The sequence below is a fragment of the Lithobates pipiens genome, unplaced genomic scaffold (genome assembly GCF_037356315.1).
Source record: "Lithobates pipiens isolate NorthernLeopardFrog02 unplaced genomic scaffold, aLitPip1_a1.2 Scaffold_8, whole genome shotgun sequence".
NCBI lineage: Eukaryota > Metazoa > Chordata > Amphibia > Anura > Ranidae > Lithobates > Lithobates pipiens.
In genome coordinates, this window is record NW_027507903.1 from 122709035 (window position 1) to 122721719 (window position 12685).

At 44.4% G+C, this 12685-nt stretch overlaps 1 protein-coding gene across 1 annotated transcript in view; it reads left to right on the forward strand.

Moving 5' to 3' along the window:
* Positions 1 to 472: 472 nt before the first annotated feature.
* The window catches only part of SEC11A (SEC11 homolog A, signal peptidase complex subunit), a 54422-nt gene continuing 42209 nt past the window's right edge, over positions 473 to 12685 (forward strand). Inside the window, exon 1 of the mRNA XM_077468350.1 lies at positions 473 to 591. Coding sequence (XP_077324476.1) covers positions 541 to 591 — 51 coding nt within the window. The 5' untranslated portion in view covers positions 473 to 540. The remainder of the gene's footprint in view (positions 592 to 12685) is intronic.

Genomic DNA, 12685 nt, shown 5'->3' on the forward strand with positions numbered 1-12685 from the left:
GGCATAACTGGATGTAGATCTTGCAACTTTCCTCATTTGATGACTGCAAGTGCATCGGCTGATTAATAATGAAGTCACCTCCATTCAGATTCACTCTGCAAACAACCAACAGCATTTTCTCAGAGCAGAAACAGGTAGCAATCTACAACAAAGTTTGTTCAAATCAATGCAATGTACATATACCATTCAAAGGGGATTTGTTTTTTTCTCAACAAATGTGGAATTACTCTTTAAGCTTTAAAAATTATAGCTAGATGCCAATTAAATGCCATGCACATCCCTGTCTGTAGCTCTAATGATAATATACATTGTCATCCACCTTGAGAACAGTTCTATGCTAGTATCTATAGACAGCAGTCTGTCATCAATAGGAGCACTTCACTATCATCATCATCATAGTACTGGCAGAGGCCAGGAACTGCCAGCGACTAACATGGCGGCTTGGTCCTTTCCGCTCGGAAGCGGAAGTAGTCTATTTTTAGGCCAGTTTCCGGTGCCGAGGTGCCTCCGGTTGGCGCCGGTTGAAGGAAGGTGTGCAAGATGTTGTCTGTGGACTTTTTAGACGATGTTCGGCGGATGAACAAGAGGCAGGTGAGGGATGAGAGGACTGTATACAGGATCAGGCTTTGTGTACATTGTCTGTGTGTTCTGTACGGAGGTGACACTGGACATGCCACGTCCCATCCTCTATTACGGAGAACACAACCTTATCTCCAAGTCAGACTGATCGGAGGAAATCCATCAATCAGAAGTACAGGTGGAGCAGGGATGTGTTGCTACCCCGTATGTTTGTGTGTCCCATTGGTCAAGATTTCCATTCACACCCCCTCCTGGTGACACCACAGGAAGTGAGAGGAAATCTCCCCAAAGCGGGAGGAGTTCCCCTTTATGACAGTTTTTACCAGAACAGCTGTACCTACTTGAAAGTGGATGTTTGCTCTACCTCTGTGCACTAAATTCCATCTCCATAATAACTGCCCCTGTGTGGGAAGCTGTCCAAGCTGACAGCCATCATAGGTGGTGGACGGATTCCCTGCTTGGATGCATGTGGCTGCAGGGCTGGGAATGATTGGCTGACAGATTTAGCCACCTCCCTGAGCTCATCGCTACTTCCTGGCCCAATGGGGACTTCTTTGTAGCCATAGTTTTTCATCACTGCTCTTTCTACGCGATTGGGTTTGATATGTGTGCATGACCCGGGAGATCCTTCATGTGACATGCTTCAGGTCTTGGCTATGTATTTTAGCTCTGTGTCTTATCCACGCATGTGACAGATCTCACAGCACAAATCTACACTTCACTGAACACAGCCTCATGGGATGGAGGGGGAGGCAAACAATATGTCACCTGCACCTAGGTGAGGAAAAGCGCTCCATGAATGGGGGAGAGGTGGATGAATGAAAGGCCTCTCTCCTTCAATCAGAATGCCTTTCATTGATGGAAACTATAGTACAGCCTCTATGAATGGAGGAGGTGCAGGTGAATGAATGGTCTACCCTCTCTAATCACAGAATTATTTTCATTGATGGAAGCTGTAGTACAGCCTCTATGAATGGAAGAGGTGAGGGTGAATGAAAGGTCCACCCTCCCCCCCCCCCCAATCACAGAATGCTTTTCATTGATGGAGGCTATAGTACAGCCTTTATGAATGGGGAAGGGGCTGATGAATGAAAGGCCTTCCTCCTCCATCCACATAATACTTTCCATTGATGGAAGCTGTAGTACAGCTCCTATGAATGGAGGAGGGGTGGATGAATGAAATGCCCGCCTCCTTCAATCACAGAATGTATTTCATTCATGGAAGCTATAGTACAGCCTCTATGAATGGAGGTGGGGTGGATGAATGAATGATCCACCGCCTTCAATCACAGAATGCTTTTCATTGATGGAAGCTATAGTACAGCCTCTGAATTGAGGAAGGGGGTGAATTTTAAGAGTTAGGACCACACTTTACCGAGGAGCCTTGGCGAGGCACTGCAGCTTCCATATATATTTGCAAATGTGTGCAACCAAAACCTCTGAACATAATGCTTAACTACTTGCTGACCAGCTGCTACAGTTGTACTGCAGCAGGTTGGCACAGCTGCGTGAATTGCTGTTATTGTACATCGGCCCCTTTAAGAAGCTATAGGGGACGTTCACCGCAGCGCCAGAGCAGATTCGCGTGGCCACGATGTCTGATGGCCACCCACAGAGAGCCAGAACGGGGATCTATCAATGTAAACAAACAGATCCACATTCTGACAGGGGAGTAGAGAGAGAAAGAGAGAAATCTGATGTTCCTAGTGATCAGGAACAGCGATCTCTACTCCTCCAGTCAGTACACAATCCCCCCCCCCACAGAAACGCTTCCCTAGGGAACACTTAACCCCGTGATTGCCCCTTAGTGTTAACCCCTTTCCTGCCAGTGACATGTATACAGTAATCAGTGGCTATGTTTAGCTCTGATTGATGTGTAAATGTCACTGGTCCCAAAAAAAAGTGTCCGATCTGTCTGCCGCAATGTCACAGTCCCACTAAAAATCCCAGATCACCGCCATTACTTGTTGAAAAAAGAAATAAATAATAAAACTGCCATAAATCTATCCCCTATTTTGTAGACGCTAATCGCTTTTGTGCAAACCAATCAATATACGCTTATATATAAATATGTAGAAGAATACATATTGGCCTAAACCGTTGAAGAAATATATATTTTTTAAATTTGGGATATTATAGCAAAAAGTAAAAAATATTGTTTTGTCTTTTTCAAAACTGTTGGTCTTTTTTGTTTATAGGAGAAAAAAATTAAAACTGAGGTGATCAAATATCACCAAAAGAAGGCTCTATTTGTGGGAAAAAAGGACATAAATTGTGTACAACGTTGCATGACTGCGCAATTGTCAGTTAAAGCGACACAGTGCCGTATCTCAAAAAATGGCCTGGTCAGGAAGGAGGTAAATCCTTCCTGTCTGTAAGTGGTTAAAAAAAGGCAATGTTTACATTTGGTCATGTCGTTGCTCCAGTACTCCTAGACCAGTGATGGCGAACCTTGGCACTCCAGATGTTTTGGAACTACATTTCCCATGATGCTCAGCTACACTGGAGTGTAGCCGAGCATCATGGGAAATGTAGTTCCAAAACATCTTGGGTGCCAAGGTTCGCCATCACTGTCCTAGACCATAGAGATGAGCAGAGGGCGCCTCTCCTTTCCTCATCTGTTAACAGCCACCGCAACCTCTGGATTGGTTCTCGGGTCTACCGATCGTCCAGGTAAGCCTGAGAACCACCGGTAAATAACCCCTCCCGCTGCTTTTAAAAGTGATCCCGCAGGGAATCTGCCGCTCGGACCACAATACCGGGGTTACATTGTTGCAGCCATAACCGTAGTATTTCACTGCCAACTGAGGACGTCTTTTGTCTATGGCCTGGTCAGCAAGTGGTTAAAATACCTATTTGCTATAAATACGTTTTAGTTTTCCCTGTAGGAAATAACCCTAAAATGCAAAACAGACCATTAGTGGAAATGTTTTCTATTGTGAAAAAAAGAATAATCGTGTTTTGTTTGAATTTGATGTGTTGAAAAATGCATGAGAGCGTTTCCCAAATGACTTGTGTATTGACATAATCAATATTCCTATTTCTCCTTGTACTTTCTGATTGTAATCCTTAAAATAAACCTGTCATGGGAGAACTATGGGGACTGCCACTGCTGACCTCTTTGTGAAAATTCTGGTTTACTAGCTGTTCCCCCCCCCCCCCCCCCCCGATTCACTGGCTTTAATAAAGTCCTGCATGTTCAGCCGATGGTTGGCAAGGCTCTGCATATGGAGTTCGGAGCTGTCTTCGTTGTGTGTGGCGGGAGCAGAGCTGACCGCACTTTATTTTTTAGGTTTAGTCAGAAGCTGGAGTAGGGCAGAAATGAGAATGGAGCTGGAATTCTTCCACTGCTCTTTTCAGTGCTACCCATTAGTGCTGCACGATTCTGGGCAAAATGAGAATCACAATTTTTTTTTGCTTAGAATAAAAAGATCACGATTTTCTCACGACATAAAATATTAAATTTTGTACAAAAAAATGGGCTAACTTTACTGGTTAGGTTTTTTTTTTTTTTTTTTTTCAGTAAAGTAATTAAAAAAAAAAAAAAAATATTGCATTTGAAATCACTGCGCAAATACAGTGTGACATAAAATATTGCAACAACCACCATTTTATTCTCTAGGGTGTCTACTAAAAAAAAATATGTATTTGTAATATTTGCAAAACTTGAAACCAACAAATGTCAGAAAAAGGTTTATGCAGGCCATACACGGTCGAATTTCGAACGAATTTTCTTTTCAAAAATCAGAAAATTCGTTTTTTTTGTGATCCCATGATGCCACCATTGATTTTCGAAATTCGGCCGACCAAGCCTTCAATTTCACCTCATGTTGGTACAGAAAAGAATTTTCTTGGCTGGGAATCTTCTTTTATCTCCGTACATTTTCTTTTATCTCCGTACATTTTCTTTTATCTCCGTACATTTTCTTTTATCTCCGTACATTTTCTTTTATCTCCGTACATTTTCTTTTATCTCCATACATTTTCTTTTCTTATTACGTTTCTCGCACGATTCTCCCATCATTGATTAGAAAATCGTTCGTTTTTCTAAAAATTTCCAACATGTCCGATTCCTCAAATTTTATTTCCGCACGAAAATCGGCTGTTGCTGCAGCCCACTAATGGTGCGAAATTCATACGAAAATTCTTAGATACGATTTTCGAAAGAAAATTCTTTCGAAATTCGAACCGTGTATGGCTGGCATTAGTGTTTAAGTCAGGGGTGTCCAAACTTTTTTCAAAGAGGGCCAGATTTGATGAAGTGAACATGCTCGAGGGCCGACCATTTTGTCTGACATTCTTTAAACCATTAAAATTCGATCTAAGTGTGTTCATCCGAGCACTAATACACGGCCCAACAAGAATTATCTTGCCTTTGTGCTGTGTGTGGTGAACAGATGAGCTCGGGTGTGTTATTTGGATATACTGTATTTAATCGGCTTATACCACGCACCTTAACTTTAAAAAGGAAGTCTCAGGAAAAAAATAAAAATAAAAAAAATCTTACATTTTAAATAAAGACATGTGAAGCAAAATAAGGGTCAGTGCCCATCTGCAGCCCCCAGCGTATTGCCATGAATTCAGCCCCCAGCGTATTGCCATGAATGCAGCCCCCAGCGCATTGCCATGAATGCAGCCCCCAGCGCATTGCCATTTATGCAGCCCCCAGCGCATTGCCATGAATGCAGCCCCCAGCGCATTGCCATGAATGCAGCCCCCAGCGCATTGCCATGAATGCAGCCCCCAGCGCATTGCCATGAATGCAGCCCCCAGCGCATTGCCATGAATGCAGCCCCCAGCGCATTGCCATGAATGCAGCCCCCAGCGCATTGCCATGAATGCAGCCCCCAGCGCATTGCCATGAATGCAGCCTCCACCGTATTGCCATGAATGCAGCCTCCACCGTATTGCCATGAATGCAGCCTCCACCGTATTGCCATGAATGCAGCCTCCACCGTATTGCCATGAATGCAGCCTCCACCGTATTGCCATGAATGCAGCCCCCACAGTATTGCCATGAATGCAGCCCCCAGCGTACTGCCATGAATGCAGCCCCCAGCGTATTGCCATGAATGCAGCCCCCAGCGTATTGCCATGAATGCAGCCCCCAGCGTATTGCCATGAATGCAGCCCCCAGCGTATTGCCATGAATGCAGCCCCCAGCGTATTGCCATGAATGCAGCCCCCAGCGTATTGCCATGAATGCAGCCCCCAGCGTATTGCCATGAATGCAGCCCCCAGCGTATTGCCATGAATGCAGCCCCCAGCGTATTGCCATGAATGCAGCCCCCAGCGTATTGCCATGAATGCAGCCCCCAGCGTATTGCCATGAATGCAGCCCCCAGCGTATTGCCATGAATGCAGCCCCCAGCGTATTGCCATGAATGCAGCCCCCAGCGTATTGCCATGAATGCAGCCCCCAGCGTATTGCCATGAATGCAGCCCCCAGCGTATTGCCATGAATGCAGCCCCCAGCGTATTGCCATGAATGCAGCCCCCAGCGTATTGCCATGAATGCAGCCCCCAGCGTATTGCCATGAATGCAGCCCCCAGCGTATTGCCATGAATGCAGCCCCCAGCGTATTGCCATGAATGCAGCCCCCAGCGTATTGCCATGAATGCAGCCCCCAGCGTATTGCCATGAATGCAGCCCCCAGCGTATTGCCATGAATGCAGCCCCCAGCGTATTGCCATGAATGCAGCCCCCACATTGCCAGGAATGCAGCCCCCACATTGCCATGAATGCAGCCCCCATATTGCCATGAATGCAGCCCCCACATTGCCATGAATGCAGTCCCCACATTGCCATGAATGCAGCCCCCACATTGCCATGAATGCAGCCCCCATATTGCCACACATTGCCATGAATGCAGCCCCCATATTGCCATGAATGCAGCCCACACATTTTCATGAATGCAGACTCACCATTACCATCAGTGCAGCCTGATTCATGTCCTCTGCAGCCTTGGAGGAGACAGGGAGGGGGGCGGGATGAGCGCCGACAGACATGCAGGAGAAACTCCTGTTTCTATCGACGGCCTCTTTAATTGAAAGTCCCGCCTCCTGTGATGGACAAAACGGTTGTCCAATGGCAGCGCAGGACGGGACTTCCTTTTACACAGGACGCTGTCCTGTATCCAAGGTACTCGTCCCGCCCCCTCCATGGCAGCCAGCACATCTATCTTTTGTGGCCCCCGGCGATCGGGGATTCGTTGGGGGCCACAAAAGATATATATGGGAACATGACCAGACGGGCCGTCCGAAACCGGAATGCGGGCCGCGATTGGCCCGCGGGCCGGACTTTGGACATGCCTGGTTTAAGTGGTTAAACTTTTTTCACTTGCACACAGTCTATTCCATTGACAAATTGTTACAATGTTTATACTTAATTTCAACTGATAAAGAATCTTTTGATTCTTGGCAGACTGCCCAGTTTTTCTCTTCCTTTCTTTTGAGGGCCAGAGAGAATTCTTTGCATAAAAAGAATTGTGAAACCCTTTAAATTCAAGATTGAGATAATGATTCTTGACGATTAATTGTGCAGCTCTACTTCACATGATTCACATACATGTAAAATAGCATATGTCAGTATGTAATTTGTTTCATGGTAGCAAAATCAATGGTTCAGTATTTGAAAAAAATATTATCGTATAACACGCACTTTTTTCCCCCTAAAATCAGGGGGAAATCGGGGGTGCGTGTTGTATGCCGATCCCCCGCTGTTGCTAACCCTTTCTGCCTTTGTCTTCTGTTTCCTGGTATTTTCAGCCACACTTGGCCCTTCTCGGCGGCTTTCGGAAAGCCGAGAATAGCCGAGTGTTGCAGAAAATAGCGGAGTGCGGCTGAAAATACCCGAAAGCCGCCAAGATACACAGAACATCTGCTCTGTATCTCAACGGTGCCATTTTTAAACGGCAAAGACACTGACAAGGCTGCAAATGACTGACAAGGCTGCAAATGACACTGATAAGGCTGCATTGATGGGCATTTAAATGTAAATTTTTTTTTTATTTTTTCCTTAAACTTCCCTCCTAAAAGTTTTTTTTTTTTTTTTTCTTTTAAATTCCCTCCTAAACTTGGGGTGTGTGTTATATGCCGATAAATATGGTACTTGTGCTTTCTTGGACCTATTTCTGTCTATGCAATCTTAGTGGACCTCTTTTGATATACCTTCATGTGATTATTAGGCCCCTTTCACACAGGTGGACCAATCAGGTCATTAATTTAGGCTAATTCGCACTAGTGGGATGACAGACATTGCATGTGGTTTGCACCGCATTGTGGTGCAGATCACATGCGATGTCTGTGCAATGCAAATTCAGCCACATAAACTGTGTGGCTGAAATTGTATCGCATTCGCACCAAAATAATGCAGACACTTTTTTTTTGTTCCGCACTGGAATTGAATCGTATGGGTCTTTATACCCATGCAATCTGATTCCTGCATCATTTGACAGTTCACAATGCAATATGTGACCCACACAGGACACGATCTCCTACAAGTACATGCTACAGCAGGCACATATCAGGAATATGAAGTGTTGGGGGTAACAAACGCTTTAATTCAATCCTATTGACAACAACCTTTTCTTATCAGTAAGCTCCTACCAGTCTTCTTGAATCTGGCTTCTTTTTCTAATTGTTTCCATCGTACCCAGTGAAACACATCTGCATCTTTACAAGTTCACTTTTGAGTTTTTTTAATTATCTTCATAAGGATGTTATCCAAAAACGGTTGCTCATGTGTTACTATCATCCCAATAACCGATTCTAAGGGTTCATGCACACATGACATTATTACAGCTGCTGTTAGGGGCATTTGACATTTTTCTTAACTGGCTCTAAAAGCTTATGTATCCGTGCACACATAAACTGTCAGAGGTGTTTGGAGGCAGTAAAAAAAAGACAGCCTGTGGTTCCAGGAGCAGTAAAAAATTAAAAATGCCAAAAAACACGGCAAGCTGCGTTTGATGTTTTCAGGCCTGTTTACATTATTAGGAATGTTTTTAATGAAATAACGCTGGAAACCACGCAGTAACCCTTATGTAATAACGTGGCTAATCGTGAAAAACCGGGGGGTTTTCAGCGCTGCTTTAGAACGAATATATATCCTGTGTGCATGAGCCCTAAGGCTGGGTTCACACTGCTGCGGGGGGAGATCCGGATGTGATTCGCACAGCAAATCACATCCGATCTCCGTAGCACTGCGAGTTCAGCCATACAGATAGTATGGCTGAACTCGCAGCTGTCCCACAGCAAACTCGCACAGGACCCTTTTTTGGGTCCGCAACGGAATCGGATCGCATGGGGGTTCACACCATGCAATCCGATTCCTGTGCGAGTCGGCAGATCGCACTGCGATATGCCGACGGATCTGGGGGTGTCATTAACATAACATTGACACCCCCAGCCGTCCGCATAGGGCAGTGTGAACTGCCGGCGGGAGGTATGCGATGCGGGAAAACGCCGCGGATTCGCGGCGTTCCCGCATCGCAATAGTGTGAACCTAGCCTAAAGGTTGTAGTTTAAATATTTTTTTTTTATATTTGTTATGTTTTACAATGGTTTTGTACAGAGCAGCCCCAATCCTCTTATTTTTGGGTCCCCCTTCAGTGGTCCTGGCTCCCCCGCTGAGTGACCCCAGTACCAGGCTTCTTGCTATGGGGCGATTGAGCAGGCTTGCTCCAAGCTGTGCCCCTGTGAATGGGCATTGTCCATTTACACACACACACACACACACACACACACACACACACACACACACACACACACACACACACACACACACACACACACACACACACACACACACACACACACACACACACACACACACACACACACACACAGCGTATCGCAACTCCGCCTCAATGCGGGATAGCACTGCTCTCATGCACAGCACAGATGGGCCTCAGGTAAGTATAAGAGGGCCTGGGGGGGGGGGGAGGAGGAGCTGCACTCAGGTTATTTACCTTTAATACTTTGAATGCATTGAGGTAAAAAAAAAACCTGTCTTTAGAACCACTTTAACTGCTTGCTGACCGCCCCACGCACTTTTACTGCGTCATGGCAGCTGCTCTGCATTGGATCACGTACCTAGTATGTGATCTGGCACTACCGGGTAGGGGGAGCATGCCCCCAGCTCCGTGGCTGGGCTGTGATTAGACACAGCACAAGCCGGTCAGCGGGTGCTGGCCAATAGATGTCCACTGGGCTGGCACCAGCTTATCGGGCGAAGAGAGACAAAGAACAGAGCGCTGCCTATGTATACAAGACAGAGTTCTGTTCTGTCAGCAGGGATGTGATGAATATTCTTTCCCTGTAATGCAGGGAATAACATCCATCAGATCCCTTAGTAAAAAAAATAGTACTCAATCTATATAACTAGCGGTGTTCAGAATTAAGCAGTCATATTCATACTCATTTTAAATAAGAGTCAGTACACACCCGCCATCATTGAAAGTGTGTCTGATTGACCCCAAATAAAGTTCAGCTTTTCTAGTAGGTCTTTCCTGACATTTTCTTAGTCGCAGCCTACAGCAAAAGCCATGGTCCGCAGAGAGCTTCCAAAGCATCAGAGGGATCTCATTGTTAAAAGGTATCAATCAGGAGAAGGGTACAAAATAATTTCCAAGGCATTAGATATACCATGGAACACAGTGAAGACAGCAGTCTTCCAGTGGAGAAAATATGGCACAAAAGGTGACATTACCAAGAACTGGACGTCCCTCCAAAATTGATGAAAAGACAAAAAAAAATGGTCAGGGAGGCTGCACAGAGGCCTTGTTCTGGTCTGATGAAACCAAGGTTGAGCTTTTTTCCAATCCAATTTTTTATAATTCCAAAAGCTATGTTTGGCGCAAAAACAACACTGCACATCACCAAAAGAGCACCATACCCACAGTGAAGCGTGGTGGTTGGTCAAGGTAGAGGGAATTATGAACAGTTCCAAATACCAGTCGATATTGGCACAAAACCTTCAGGTTTCTGCTAGAAAGCTGAACATGAAGATGAACTTCATCATTTAGCATGACAATGACCCAAAGCATACATCCAAATCAACAAAGGAACGGCTTCACCAGAAGATTATTAAAGTTTTGGAATGGCCCAGCCAGAGCCCAGACCTGAATCCCATTGAAAATCTGTAGGTTAATCTGAAGAGGGCTGTGCACAAGAGATGCCCTCGCAATCTGACAGATTTGGAATGTTTTTCCAAAGAGTGGGCAATTATTGCCATGCTGATAGACTCATACCCAGAAAGACTGGGTGCTGTAATAAAATCAAAAGGTGCTTAAACAAAATATTCATTTAACCACTTCCAGCCCAAGGACGTCATATGACCGCTTTGATTTTCAGTGTGCATATCTGAATGATGCCTGCAGCTACAGGCATCATTCAGATATCATCTTTTAGAGCCGGCGATTCTCTGCACCGTAAGAACAATCATAGCAGCAATTCCACCGTTTGATCGTTTGTTAAAGACGACCGGGGGGGGGGCAACGACGACGACATTCTGATGCCCTGCAGGCTCTCCCATGCCATCGGAGGCCCAGAGAAAGAATTTGCCACCACCGGATGAAGAGCATAGAGATGTCTCTATGACCATCGGAGGCCTGAACGCAATGTTATGTCCAGGCTGTGGTTGTAAACAAAGCCGCAATCACAGCTGTAAAGCATGGGATCGTTTATTTTTTGATCTAATGCTTTCCAGCCTGGAGGAGAGATGTGGGGTCCTATAGAACCCATAGCTCTCCATAAAAAGGACCTGTCATGCACCGTTCCTACGTTATTACAAGGGATGTTTACATTCCTTGTAAAGGGAATAAAAGTGATCAACAAAACAAAAAAACATGTAAAGAGTGCGTAAATAAGTAAAATGAACACTAATAATATATATATATATTTTTTTTTTAAAGCGCCCTCGTCCAATGTGCTCATGTACAGAAGCGAATGCACACGCAAGTCCACATATGTAGACTGTTTAAACCACACGTGTGAGGTATCGCCATGTGCGTTAGAGCACAAGCAAAAATTATAGCACTAGACCTCCTCTAACTCAAAAATGGTAACCTGGAAAAAAAATTGAGTGTCCCCTATTGATTTTTAACCACTTAAGCTCCGGACCGATTGTCAGCCTAAGGACCAGAGGTCTTTTTACAATTTCGCACTGCTTTAACTGGTAATTGCGCGGTCATGCAATCTTGTACCCAAACAATTTGCATCCTTTTCTTCCCACAAATAGAGCTTTCTTTTGATGGTATTTGATTGCCTCTGCGATTTTTATTTTTTACGATATAAAAGGAAAAAGACAGAAAATTTTGAAAAAAATATATTTTCTACTTTTTGTTATAAGAAAAATGGAATAAACTCAATTTTAGTCATACATTTAGGCCAAAATGTATTCAGCCACATGTCTTTAGTAAAAAAAATGTCAATAAGCGTATATTTATTGGTTTGCGCAAAAGTTATAGCGTCTACAAACTAGAGTACATTTTCTGGAATTTACACAGCTTTTAATTTATGACTGCCTATAATTTCTTGAGGTGCTAAAATGGCAGGGCAGTACAAACCCCCCCCCCCCCCAAATGACCCCATTTTGGAAAGTAGACACCCCAAGGAAATTACTGAGGGGCATGTTGAACCCATTGAATATTTTTTTTTTGTCCCAAGTGATTGAATAATGACAAAAAAAAAGTTTACAAAAAGTTGTCGCTAAATGATATATTTCTCACACATGCTATGGGCATAAGTTAAATTACACCCCAAAATAAATTCTGCTTCTCCTGAGTACGGGGATACCACATGTGGGGGACTTTTTGGGAGCCCAGCCGCGTACGGCACCCCGAAAACTAATTGCTGCCTTCAGGATTTCTAAGGGTGCAAATTTTTGATTTCACTCCTCACTACCTATTAGTTTCCAAGGCCATAAAATGCCAAAATAGCACAAAACCCCCCAAATGACCCCATTTTGGAAAGAAGACACCCCAAGCTATTTACTGAGGCATGTTGAGTCCATTAAATATTTTATATTTTGCCACAAGTTGCGGGAATATTACAAACTTTTTTTTTTTTGCACAAAGTTGTTACTAAATGATATATTGCTCAC